General features: G+C 38.6%; 1 protein-coding gene across 1 annotated transcript in view; it reads right to left on the bottom strand.

Annotated features, from left to right (window-relative positions):
* Positions 1-235: 235 nt before the first annotated feature.
* The window catches only part of EMB2754 (Vacuolar sorting protein 39), a 229,463-nt gene continuing 215,185 nt past the window's right edge, over positions 236-14,513 (bottom strand). Inside the window, exons 7-12 of the mRNA XM_089417889.1 lie at positions 2,473-2,796; positions 2,065-2,292; positions 1,649-1,891; positions 994-1,491; positions 813-911; positions 236-726 (exon numbers count right to left, since the gene is read on the bottom strand). Of these exons, the coding sequence (XP_089274015.1) occupies positions 526-726; positions 813-911; positions 994-1,491; positions 1,649-1,891; positions 2,065-2,292; positions 2,473-2,796 (1,593 nt within the window). The 3' untranslated portion in view covers positions 236-525. The remainder of the gene's footprint in view (positions 727-812; positions 912-993; positions 1,492-1,648; positions 1,892-2,064; positions 2,293-2,472; positions 2,797-14,513) is intronic.

Below are 14,513 nucleotides of genomic sequence, written 5' to 3'. Positions count from 1 at the left end.
GCGTTCAAAAATATGTTAAGAGTGATGAAATGATAGTGCTTTTTTATTTTTGTTTTCTTTAGTCATTTTTTCCAATTTTAATCTGAGTAAAACTGCTACCCTTTGAGCTTGCTAGTTTTTCACCAAGCCTATTTATGGTCACAAGTATGTCAAAAGCAACATGTAGGGAAAGCTTAACTACAGCTTCCTACACGAATATGGAAGATATGTAAAATAATATGACAAAATACATATATGAAAACAATTCGAAATTTGAAATAAATAAAAGAAAACTCTCAAAAAGGTTAGTGATTAATAGGATCACAAAACCTTGATAAATTTACATTTTAGAGCATACATGTTGTTTCTCCTTAAAATCAGTACTTTCACAAGTAAGCAGTAGTAGTATCCCGTTTCGTAGAAGCCAAACCAAAAGCATGGAAACTAAATACAATATATTGAGATAAGGATAATGAACACAACCTGCAAATTCGAACTGCAGTGGTGATTGCAAGAATAAGAGAAGATGATACAGAAATATAGGAATTATAATGCTCTTAAGTTTGGTTTAGCAGCCACAGCTTTGATGGTCTGGGAATCTCGGAAACAGACAAAGTGCACCAGAGTAGTTCCATTTGGATACACAGCAAATACACTGCTCCCAATACGCTTGTTACAGAGAGAACAAGTGCTTTCACTACTGATCTTTACTACTCGTTTTCTACTCTTGTAAAGTTCATCTTTAACCTGGCAGAGAAAAGTCAAATGAGTTAATCATGTTTAGATAAATACTTGGATACCCATAAAAACATGTTTTTGTATATTAGTCATACCTGCAAATTTTCACTATGACGAAGGCTCTTTATGACTGACAAATTGCGCCGGGCTTCACTTGATTTTTTCAACAATGGTTCAAGAAATGGAAGCAATTGCTGTTCAGTGTTAACAGTAGTAAAGGGGTTAATCCTGCAAGTATAATAACAATCCGAGAAGAGAAATGATTGCAGTATCTACCTGCAATTTGGTGTCTGAAGGTAGCAAACGGAGTGCCTGAGCCCCATTGATACGGTCCCATCTTCGGCTGAGAAGATTTAGTGCCTCATTAAGCATCATTCCCTCCATATTCTTTCCTCCTTCAGTTGATTCTTCTCCATCACTCCGCCCACTTTCTGGAGCACTGTCAGTACTACTAAGGCTTTGTATAATATCTTCGGGACCTTCAATTTCAGCAATTTTTTTTGCCACATGTCCCTTCACTTTATGTGCAAAACCAATTTTCTGTGTTACTGGTCCTCTGAATGAAGTAAGGGTAGCAATAGTTCTATCAAATTCCTTTGTTGATTTCTGTGGATTGAGATATACTTGCAGGAGTGTGAGATAGATATTGAAAGATGCTCTCTGATCTGGTTGATGTAGTGCCCCTGGACTGCTTGTCATCTTACCATTTATAACTAAGGTGGCAGCAAGATAGATACGATCACAATAACAAAGAGCAAGCTCAGGCTCATGAAGCTGTGCATTGAGATACAATCATCAGATATAGTCATCCACAGAAACATAGCCATTGTATGTTTTTTGACAAGATAAAAGCAAACAAGGAAATACTTCTTATATTCCAAGAATCTTTTCACATGCTCAAAAAACAAAACCAGCCTAAAATAGAGAATACCTTGTGTGCATAAAGTGTCAAGGCAAGTTCATGTTGTTGCATCTTCCCTAACAAGAAGGCACGCTCTTCATAAAGAGCATCAGGAGGAAGGCGTTTCAGCAAGACCTCAGGGTTATAACCAGAAGTATTCTCCAATGCAGACAAAAGCTTTTGCCTAACAGTGGAATACTGCCTTTCATCCCATTTCCCTTGAGCTCTCAGCTCTGTGTACTCATCCAGAACTTTTGCAAGAAAAATTTGCACCTAAATGAATCATCAAGGATGTCAGTTGAGCTCAGAATGCAAATAAACCTAATGCATGATAGTAATTCGGCTGCAGACCATTTTATGGCTAACTAAGCTAAATGTTTACCAACAGGTTTAAGTAGTTTATGATATTAAAGAACAATACAAACAAGAAAGGATAAATTCCTTACCAGTTCATTCTGAAGGCTGGAAGAAACTGCACTTTCATGTAGTGCAAGCATATGCTCCAAGTATGTAGCTTGCATGTGTGGAGAATGTTGCTTGAGGTATGAATTAACTAAGTTAGGGGGAAGGGGTGGGTCTGTAGATGAGAATAACTCAATTGTTTGTTCAGGACATGCTTCAAGAATCCAAGTCGAACAGTCTAACACAAGAGCAGGATCAAGACCACCAAGTGGCTGCAACAGCAATAATATCAACCAGCTAATTAATTAGCATACACTGCACCATTTTCGATGGACAAGAAAGCACCATAGAATAGCTACTGTAATATAAGGTTAAATAAGATTATTGTATGTTTCAACACATGGCCACTTGCAGGAAACAGCACTCGTTATACTTCATGGGCTCATTTGTACCTTCAAGTATTCTATAATGGACTGTGGTCCAAATGTCTGCTTGTCCGTGAGTGGTACAGGAAGAGAATCCAACCCTGCAACTAGTTGATTAAGAAGCTTAAGAGCTTCCCGATGCATTTCATTATACTTGTAAAGTTCTATCAATTCTGAGTAGTGTCCTCTTTGTAGCATAAAATCTCCACAAATCTTGACATCACAATAATTTGGACCTTGAAGAAGCTCCAGCACTCCTGATTGTCCTGTGAGCAGTAAGGCCTGAACGAGAGCAGTATCCAATATTGTCGCTATCTCTCTAGCACCCCCACTTCCCCTGCTATTCCCACTCTGAAAAAATAACAAAAGATCTACATGAGAAGTTCTTCAAGCTCATCAAAATAAAGATATGCAATCCACTGCTAATTCAAAACAAGTTATTTACACAGGAAAACAAACCCACTGTCAATCTCTTTTCCTCGCAAGGGAAAAGGAGTCAAAAATGAGGGGAATCTTCTTGGGGATTGAAGAGCACCCTCCTTTTTTATAGAGGTGGTACTCCTCTGTGTGAACGATAATCCTCACTAATGCTTGTGTGGGAAGATACTTAGTAGCAAATTACCACAGAAAGTCTAACTCAAACAGACTGAGAATGTTCTCATAATCACATATGATCTTTGAAGCATTTATTTCTACCTGAGAATGGACCTGGTAGTTTCAACCACTCACAGAATTGTGAATTAAGATATTGTATATAAAATTGGACAGCTTAAACACACAAACTTTTTACTCCTCAATATAATGTAAGCAAATCAAAACAATCAAAATTTTGATAGAAGGTAAACAGAAAAATGGAGCGAGTCTTGCAGAGAACTTTGAAGGAATAGATCATTATCACTAAAAAGGGGTTTGAACAAGATCCGCATAGAACCATAAAAATAATATTAATCTGGAATCGTTCTCTATGGAGCTTGTTGTCGCGCGGATTGGCACGACAACGCTCAGACCGGGGGCTGTCACTCTGATCCCCGGTCTCTCCGTTTAAGCCTGTCTCCCACGGCTAAGGGGGGTAGACCCTGAGGAAAAATGAAGGCCAACTGCCAAACAGTTGGGCCAGGAGACGAGATGCACTAAAATGGTTTTATTGATTTGATAGACCAGTGCCTTAGAAGATCTAAAATTTAAATGATTAGTAGCTAGATGATATAAGAACATGAACCACAGACAGCAATCATCAGATAAAGAGAGCAATGCTTTAAATCTCAGCGTGAAAGATACAGCATGAGTAAAAAGACTGAAACTGGCAAAATAAATTTTCCACAAAATTTTTTATTTTTTTATTTTTTTATTTTTTTTTTTTTAAATAAAAAAAAAAAAATCAAATCTAAAAAAAATTTAAAATCTCTAAAACCTAATTCCTAAAAAATTTAAAATCTAAATTTAAAAGCTAATCAAAATAATTTTTTTTTTTTTTTTTTTTTTATTTTTTTTTTAAATCCTAAAAAAAAAGGAAATACTTTAAGAATGAAATCTAAAATTTAAAATTTATAAAAAAGAACTAAATTATAACTAAACTAACCTATGCTAAACTAAAACAAATGAAATCAATTAAAATTTGATCGTAAACCATATGCTACCCACTCTTTTTTTTTATGTTTTATTTATTTAAAATACAAATCTTAAAATCTAAATGAAATGAATTTGAAACTCTATAGACCTAACCCTAACTATGCTATCACCTACGCATAACCAAAGCAGATAAAACGAATTAGAAAATGACCAAAACGATACTGCAGTGATACGATCCTCAGTCCTTCGACGGCGGGGGTAACGTGCAGGGAATGGCAGCCAGAAGAGGCGTATTTCAGGCCTAGGCACACAAAAAGGGAATGAAAAACGGCTCAGGGCAAGACGCAGCTCAGACAAAGGCGAGACAACGCAGGATAGAAGAAGAACGGGGCTGGGACTGAGACGACGGACGGGTTTGACCCACAATCAACGCAGCCACAGCAAAAACGCAAGGCTCAACCACCCAATGCATCCGAAGCACAGTCTACAGCAATCGTAAAGGAAACGATTTTGAAACTCGTTGAAGATCTGGTGACCGATACAGTGGTGACGGCAGGGCAAAACTGGACGAGAGACAGAAAAAAGAAAGTGAAACTTAAATACGTTTTCCAGGTAATCTAATGTGACAGACCGAGCCGCGGATTAATGAAAGCTGGCTCAAACAGAAGGGAAAAAAAAATGTCAACGTATGCACAGCCAACGACAAGAAAAGGTATGGCGAATGTCAAACAAAAGATTTGTGGAAAATGACAGCAGGGCTTTGGAAACACTCACGTCTTTCACCAGAAGAAAATATGCCAATACGATACACCAGAAATCGAATCACAATTTTATCAAATCGAAAACAAACCTTATCAGGCTACGTGTTTCAGAAACCTCTCCATCGTTTTTTGGTTGTGTGCTTGCAGTTTTAAAAGGACAGCAGGGTTTTGTAAATACCTGGGATGATTTGAAACATGCAGAACGCACCTTTTCACGCTTGACTCTCACTTTGGCACAATGTGTTTTCAGCAGCAGTCGGAAGCAACTCACACTGCTCACTTGGTCTTGTTAAATCAATCTATGCAGTGGAAATAACACGCTTCACCCACGCATATTGCTTAACCCCTGACCTGGTCACTAAAATTGAACTGCAATCATCACCTGATGACAGATACCCTGCAGGAAAAGAAACTCTGGCAAATATCCACAAAATTTTACAGTAAACCCTTCAAAATTTACCCGAAATCAAAATTTTAAAGCTCCAAAACAGCCAGATTCAACCATGATTGCAGTAACATTTTCAATTTATCAGAAATTTGAACTTCACTGTGAAAATAAAGGAAAATCTCTCAATGTAAAACACAAAATAAAATTTAAAAGATTAACCCAGGGCACAAACAGCTGAGCTCTGCACAGAACAGCCTGTGGGAGTCGGCTGGTTCAGCCCAGAACTTCCCCAAACGCCCACAAGTACCCTTCACCTAAAGGTTTCCTGCACACCTCAAGCAAACATCAGCAAAGAGGGCAAGAAATGCTGCTAGATTTCAAGAAATAATGGAGATACCTGCCATTATTCCAGAAAACCTACAACACTCAAACCCTAGCATGTGAGCAAGCTACCTGTACTCACAATACTCTGAAAACCAGCTATTTTTAACTGCTAAAAACTGAAATATGCAGAAAAGTAAACATCTCACAGCAATTCCAGAGAGTAACACCAGCCAGTTTGAACCCCAAAGTCTTTTTATTAATCAGAAAATCAGATTACAAGAGAGCTTTCTCAGTACAGACTCACAGATCAGATAAACCTGTAAAATGACCCCCTAAGACCCTATAAGAAGGAAATGATCCCAACGGCTAGTTTTGGGTGATCCATGTAGAACTGATCTCGACTGTTGATGAGGATCAAGACATCTCTTGATCTCATCCGTCGATTTTATTTAAAAATGATATTTTGCATGTGTTCACAAAAAATATTATTATTTTATTATTTAGGGTTTTTGCTTTGTTTTATGAATTTTTTATTATTTTTTATTTTGTTATTTTTTATTTTTTTTTATTTTATTTTAATATTTTATTTATTTTCTAAATGGATCATTTGAACCAAACCGTTGGAAACATCCCCTAGGACCTAGGACCTAGGACTCATGAGGGGATTTAAACATTTCTCAACCCTCAAGACACATTACATCATGACTTTTACAATTTACATCTCAAGGGGACGAACCCACTTTAACATAGACCCTCATAAACCACCCAGTTCTGCGACACAACTATAATCTAGCAGATTAACACGCTAGGATTCTCCTAAAGTCCTAATAACAAAATGCATCCCGGCTTTGGGGTCGGGTTTGAAGGAAAACTCTGCCGATCCATGGATCGGTGAGACTAAAAACCTCCCGGGACACAGATCATCATTAGAAAGTTAGGTCCACCTAGGCAACTTTACATACATGACTCTGATCTGCTTAGATTATTTACAATTCAAACATGCAGACTGGGTTTACAACAAAAATGATCAAGCTGTCGATGACTGTAGGCTGGCACGGACATGTCGCTCAGGAGCTACCCCTCTCTGCCAACAGAAAGGAGGTGGACTGCATGGGCAGTTGACCAGTAGTGGTCAACATCTGGCTCTACTTGGGGACACGTTGCTGCACTGGTAGGAATGTGAGAATCCAGAATCTGCATCCATACAACAAACAAATAAAAATAAGTAGCGTCCATTCCAAAATCATCATATACATTAAGCACAAGAAAGATAAAAGCTCTTCATTTATTGACTAACTAATAACATGAAAAGTAAATCTAATCCTAAAAACATAAATAAAATGCTGAAAAGACAAGGAGTAGGGATAGAAATACAATACAAAAGATGCCCCATGGCATCAGATATCATCTCTGAAGAACAGCTTGAGCATTTGGCCGTTCACTGGTAGATCAAGTGGTTCGCCATCCAATCTGCTCAAGTAGAATGAGTTTGGCCCAGCTATATCTCTAATGATGTATGGTCCCAGCCACAAACTGTCAAACTTTTTATGCTTTCCTGGTTTTTCATTTTTGCGATCCCAAAGTAAAACCATATCTCCAACCTGCAAAGATCTAGATCTAGAGCATTTATCAAAGCTTTTCTTAATATTAGATTGATTTTTACATGTAGTTTCAAAAGCTGTCCGACGAGTCTCATCTAATTCCACAATCTGATCTATCCTATTCTGAACAACATCTTTATCAGTGGAAAAATTTTGGAGAAGTTGATAGGCTGGCAATTTTAGGTGCACAAGTAAGGTAACATCCAAGCCATAAACCAATTCAAAGGGAGATTTACCAGTAGATTTCTTCTTAGTAATTCTGTCTGCCCACAAAGCATACTTGATTTTGCTGTCCCAAGACTTCTTGTTATCTCCTACTATTTTCTTGATAATGGTTATGAGATTTTTATTACTTGATTCAGCCAAACCATTACCCTGAGGATAATAATTCGACGAATGAGATAAGACAATACCATATTTGAAACAAAAAGATGTAAACTCTGAAGAACTGAAAGCCTTGGCATTGTCGGTAGTGATCTTAGCGGGGACACCAAATCTAGTAATGATATTATTCTCAATGAAATCCATAATCACCTTTTCAGTGGCATTCTTAGCAGGAATGGCTTCGACCCATTTAGTGAAATAATCAGTAGCAGTCAAAATCCAAGAGTAGCCATTGCTAGAATTTTCATGGAACTTCCCTATGAAGTCCAGACCCCAATGCTGAAAAGGTGCCTCTACAATAACAGGTTGTAGAGGAAGGGCAGCAAGCTTCTGTTTCCCAGTGAACAGCTGACAGGCTTGACACGTTTGAACATACTTGTGCACATCAGAAAAAATCGAAGGCCAATAATAGCCAGCTCTCAGGATTTTGTGGGCAGTAGTTCTAGCGGCATAATGACCACCACAAAATCCTGAATGAAATTCGGAGATTAATCTTTTGGACTCAACATCGTCAACACACCTAAGCACTATGCCCTCTGGATTTCTCCATCCAAGGCCATCCTTCATAAGGCAGTACTTAGTGGCTTTTAGTCTAAGAGCCCTTTTCTTATGAGCGACTAAGTGGTTAGGACATGCAAGGTTTGTTAAGTAGTAAACTATGTCCTTATACCATTCATGCTCAGCTAACCTTCTTAATTCTGGTGAAGATAGATCGTCAAGGCAGAACAAACCAAGAGTCTTTTCATTACTTTCAGCTAACATTTGAGCTAAACCTTGGCCTTTGATCAGCTTAGTGGGTCTAATCTCTAAATCATACTCCTGTATCTTAGTAACCCACCTAGCACGAGTCCCTAAGCAATCAGTTTGAGTTAATATGTCCTTAACAGCAGAATGTGGGACGAAAGCAATGATCTTAGAATAACCCACATAAGTTTTAAAATGCTTAAGAGACTTGACCAGGGCGTAAGCCTGCTTTTCCATGGTATTGTACTTCAATTCGGAGTTTTGAAGTGCTCTACTCATGAAAGCGATAGGCTGCTCATGACCATCTTTATTCTTTTGAAGCAAGACACCGGCAATGGTATCCTCAGAAGCGAAAGAAAAAAGCATGAAATCTTTGGAGTAATCAGGACTAACAAGGACAAGAGCTTTCGCGATAGCAGACTTGATTTCTTGGAAAGCCCTTTTGCCCTCTTCCTGCCAGACAAATTTCACATCTTTCTTCAGAAGACTTTGAATGGGTTTAGCTATTTCCGCATAATTCGGGATGAATCTTCTAATAAAATTTATCTTTCCAAGGAAAGACTGAAGGGACTTGAGGTTGTGCGGGAGAGGAATCTTTTGAATTGCTTCAACTCGTTCAGGATCGACCTTGACTCCTTCCTTAGAAATGATATGACCCAGAAGTTTCCCTTCAGTTACCCCAAAGACAGATTTAGTCGGATTCAAAGAAATTCCATATTCTCTGCATCTATCGAAAACTTTCCTAAGATGATCTATATGGCTGATACCATCTTTAAAGAAAACAGTAAGATCGTCTTGGTAAATTTCGATGATTTTCCCGATTAACCCTTTGAAGGCATAATCCATGGCCCTCTAGAAAGTAGCCCCAGCATTTGTTAACCCAAATGGCATTCTGATGTATTCAAAAGTGCCCCATGGTGTTGTGAATGTGGTCTTGTGTCGATCTTCCTTTTTAACCCAAACTTGATTATACCCAGAAAAACCGTCTAGCAATGACATCATCCCAGACCCAGTTACTCTTTGCAACAAAGTTTCCATTTTTGGCAAAGGGTAATTATCCTTTTTGCACGCTAGATTAAGGTTTCTAAAATCGACACAAAGTCTTATCGTACCATTCTTTTTCCTGACAATCACTAAATTCGAACACCATGTCGAATGCCTAGTTTGAGCGATGATCCCTGCTGCAAGCATTTTCGTAAGCTCTTTCTGGACCAGGGGGGCTAACTTACGATTAATCTGCCTAAGCTTCTGCCGAAAGGGTCTAGCATTTTCGTCCTTCAATGGAATAGTATGCTCCATAATATCCTCCCTATAGCCCTTCAATTCATCATAGGAAAAAGCTAAAACATCTCGATATTCACGAAGTAAATCGGTTAACTTTTTCCTTTCCTCCAAACTAGTACCTTTACCGATTTTAACTATTTTCGGATTTTCAGAAGTGCCAATGTTGACTTCAAGGTACTCACCTGGGTCCATCTTGTTTTCTTCTCTCAGCTTCGTGGCATCATGCCGATCAAAATGTTGCTCTAAGGCAACCACATTTCTGGGAGTGGGATTTATGATATGTCTATGATCTAAAGACCCCTCCTCGTCAGAAACTAACCGGAAATCCTCAAACTCGTCTAGACTATTGAGAAAACGAACGACTTGCTTTTCATCATTAAAAACTTGCCAATGCTCTGAGTTGTCTGGGACAGATGGTCTGAATATTACTTCCATTTTAATCTTATCGTTAATTAACTCATCAGACAACTGGAAAGTGGTAGCAGCTACGGCAAGTTCATCTGCCGAACTATTCAGCTCTCTAGGAATTGCCTCAAGGTTAAGGGCATCGAAGTGCTCCATAGTATCCCACACAGCATTTCGATAGTTTCTTAATCTCTGATTTCTACATGTGAATTTGTTCTTGAGCTGCATGATAACCAGATCGGAATCCCCCTTTATGCTAAGTAACTTAATCTTCAAGGCTTTGGCCAATTCAAGGCCCAACAATATGGCTTCATACTCAGCGACATTGTTGGTCGCTTCAAATTCTAGACGATAGGCAAACTTGAATACGTGACCAAGGGGAGACTTAAGCACAACTCCAGCACCCTTACCATGACTAGAGAAAGCACCATCGAAATACATATACCAGACTTCATCTTTAAGACTTTTGACCCTTTCGTCGGGAGTAGTTATGAAGTTAGACAGGATAGCATAGTTCCCGATGTCAGATTGCTCTCTAATTATTTCGTTATGAGGCTTTTTAGGATTCTCAACATGAAATTTCCTCTCAGGCTCTCTATTTAGTCTAACGAAACCGTCACCGCTAGGAGAAGGAATCATAGCATATGACCAATTCATCTGAATGCTTCCCCCTAGATCAGAGGCCCACTTTCTAGATAACAGCATACCCCAAGCATCGGGTACATCAACGACAACAATATCCATAACCACCATGATGTCTGGGTAGACCGAAAGATGGACTTGCAAATCCTTGATTAAACCATGTACTTCGATCTTCTTAGAATCCATGGCGCATATATTATAGTAGGGTCTGGAAACTCTTAAGTTAAGTTGTTCCATAACCCTTTTAGTCATAACACAAGCAGATGCACCTGAATCCAACATGCAGTTATTCAATTTATACCCATTGATTAATAAGGTGATAAAGAAGGGTTGATGATCCTTGTTATCAGCATCTACGCTTTGCAGATAAATAGGAGCATCATGATAGTCAACCTCACGAATCTTCTGTTGAGAAGCGTTGACTTGAGGACCCTGAATTGCTTTTAGTAATTTGTCTCTTTGGGAAGGGATCTTAGCGATCTCAGACACGGGAACCCAGATTTTAGCATTATTAAACCAACTCCCCAAGTCGACATCTATTCCTGAGTTTATACCAGGGTTTAAAGTTCGAGGAGGAATTTGATTCCCGCTCTGATCTTTATCCCTTCTCTGGTATGTTATACCCTTATCTCTAGCAATTTCCAGAATTTTCTCAGGAGAGGGTTTCTCACCATATAACCTGGCCAAAATGTCATCTTCGTTTTCAAGGTTATTTATACTAAAAGCAGATTGAGGATTCACAACATCATAGCTCCTTTCCTTAATCTCTGTCCAATCATTCATGGGCAAAGGAAACTTGCTCCCTACCACGTTTATTTGCTCACCTGTCCCAAACATTCCATTATCGAAAAGTCTTCTGATAATGAGACAAGAGGATTCTTCGTGAAAATCAGCACAAGCACGACAGTAAGGAGGAGCATCATCCACCAGATTGGTAAGCGGATTAGGGGGCCTCTGCTCACTAGATTGACCCTTTCTTTGCCAGTTACTATTTCTGTTATTATTATTTCGAGGCTGAAAATTTTGCGGTTGCGCTCTTTCCATTTGAATTAACCTATTCTGCAAAGTGTTTATCTCCTTGTTATGATTGATTTCCATAGTTTCAATTTTTTGAAGCAATTTAAGAACAAGCTCATTTTCTGGCTCCTGGGCTGCTTTTCCCTTAGGTTCCTTTAGTTTCGTAGCAGCCCTATCAAAGCCTGGGATTTCAGACTTCCCAGAAGCTGCCTTGTCCTTTTCAAGTTCTACAGCTAAGGCTTGGCAATCTCGATAATCAGTAAGTTTAGCACGCCTTAACTCATAAGATGGTTCAGGACCAAAGGCATCGATATAAAAATCTTGGAGAGTTTTATCTGAAGGTTTATAGTCTTGAGGTAATTCTCTAATAATACCATTAAACCTTCTATTAAATTCTTCAACAGTTTTGTCTTCTCTCTTTTTCATCAAAGTAAGAGCTCTTACAAGATGTCTTCCCTCTCTCTTATCTCCAAATTTTTCTCTAAATGAATTAATGATTGATTGTAAAGAGTCAAAAGAATTAGGAGGTTTTTCTGTAAACCAGTCGTGAGCATCACCTCCTAGAGTCAAGATAAAAAGGGTCATCCTGACATCTTCATGGTCAAAATCAGGAGATCTAGCATACTTAGCCATCCATATGTTGAAATCTCGCAAATGGGAATTAACAGTAATGGCATTATCTCCATGAAAGTTAGGCAATTTGTCTATCCCAACAGATGGAATATCATTGGGGGCTCCAGGAATGTTAGAAAAATCACAAGGGGCAAACAGACTCATGGTGCTGCGCTTAACTTGACCTTCAAAGAGCAAATGAATATCGGAGAGGGCTTCTTGTCCAAGATTTCCAAGAAGTGTACGAGAAGCGAGTTTGTGTGATCGCACCCTATAAACCTTTTCAGGGTCAGGAGTAGGATTGCACAGACCGCTTGGATGTCTTCTAGTGTACACTCTTGCAGATAATATAGGAAGTGGAGTCGCCACCTGAACAAGAAGCTAAGCACAGAAAAGCTTGAAGAACAAGGACCAAGGACATAAAAACTCTATCCCCGGCAGCGGCGCCAAAAAATGTTGTCGCGCGGATTGGCACGACAACGCTCAGACCGGGGGCTGTCACTCTGATCCCCGGTCTCTCCGTTTAAGCCTGTCTCCCACGGCTAAGGGGGGTAGACCCTGAGGAAAAATGAAGGCCAACTGCCAAACAGTTGGGCCAGGAGACGAGATGCACTAAAATGGTTTTATTGATTTGATAGACCAGTGCCTTAGAAGATCTAAATGATTACTAGCTAGATGATATAAGAACATGAACCACAGACAGCAATCATCAGATAAAGAGAGCAATGCTTTAAATCTCAGCGTGAAAGATACAGCATGAATAAAAAGACTGAAACTGGCAAAATAAATTTTCCACAAAATTTTTTATTTTTTTATTTTATTTTTTTTTTTTTTTAAATAAAAAAAAAAAAAATCAAATCTAAAAAAAATTTAAAATCTCTAAAACCTAATTCCTAAAAAATTTAAAATCTAAATTTAAAAGCTAATCAAAATAAAAATAAAAAAAAAAAAAAATATATATATATATAAATATAAATATATATATATATATATATATATTTGTAAAAATCCTAAAAAAAAAGGAAATACTTTAAGAATGAAATCTAAAATTTAAAATTTATAAAAAACAACTAAATTATAACTAAACTAACCTATGCTAAACTAAAACAAATGAAATCAATTAAAATTTGATCGTAAACCATATGCTACCCACTCTTTTTTTTTATGTTTTATTTATTTAAAATACAAATCTTAAAATCTAAATGAAATGAATTTGAAACTCTATAGACCTAACCCTAACTATGCTATCACCTACGCATAACCAAAGCAGATAAAACGAATTAGAAAATGACCAAAACGATGCTGCAGTGATACGATCCTCAGTCCTTCGACGGCGGGGGTAACGTGCAGGGAATGGCAGCCAGAAGAGGCGTATTTCAGGCCTGGGCACACAAAAAGGGAATGAAAAACGGCTCAGGGCAAGACGCAGCTCAGACAAAGGCGAGACAACGCAGGATAGAAGAAGAACGGGGCTGGGACTGAGACGACGGACGGGTTTGACCCACAATCAACGCGGCTACAGCAAAAACGCAAGGCTCAACCACCCAATGCATCCGAAGCACAGTCTACAGCAATCGTAAAGGAAACGATTTTGAAACTCGTTGAAGATCTGGTGACCGATACAGTGGTGACGGCAGGGCAAAACTGGACGAGAGACAGAAAAAAGAAAGTGAAACTTAAATACGTTTTCCAGGTAATCTAATGTGACAGACCGAGCCGCGGATTAATGAAAGCTGGCTCAAACAGAAGGGAAAAAAAATGTCAACGTATGCACAGCCAACGACAAGAAAAGGTATGGCGAATGTCAAACAAAAGATTTGTGGAAAATGACAGCAGGGCTTTGGAAACACTCACGTCTTTCACCAAAAGAGAATATGCCAATACAATACACCAGAAATCAAATCACAATTTTATCAAATCGAAAAACAAACCCTATCAGGCTACGTGTTTCAGAAACCTCTCCATCGTTTTTTGGTTGTGTGCTTGCAGTTTTAAAAGGACAGCAGGGTTTTGTAAATACCTGGGATGATTTGAAACATGCAGAACGCACCTTTTCACGCTTGACTCTCACTTTGGCACAATGTGTTTTCAGCAGCAGTCGGAAGCAACTCACGCTGCTCACTTGGTCTTGTTAAATCAATCTATGCAGTGGAAATAACACGCTTCACCCACGCATACTGCTTAACCCATGACCTGGTCACTAAAATTGAACTGCAACATCACCTGATGACAGATACCCTGCAGGAAAAGAACTCTGGCAGATATCCACAAAATTTTACAGTAAACCCTTCAAAATTTACCCAAAATCAAAATTTTAAAGCTCCAGAACAGCCAGAT

The sequence above is a fragment of the Pinus tabuliformis genome, chromosome 3_2 (assembly GCF_031772625.1).
Source record: "Pinus tabuliformis cultivar Carrire ecotype Pingquan chromosome 3_2, CPIR1, whole genome shotgun sequence".
NCBI lineage: Eukaryota > Viridiplantae > Streptophyta > Pinopsida > Pinales > Pinaceae > Pinus > Pinus tabuliformis.
The sequence above is the reverse complement of the archived record's forward strand: the minus strand, read 5'-3'. Positions and strand labels throughout refer to the sequence as shown.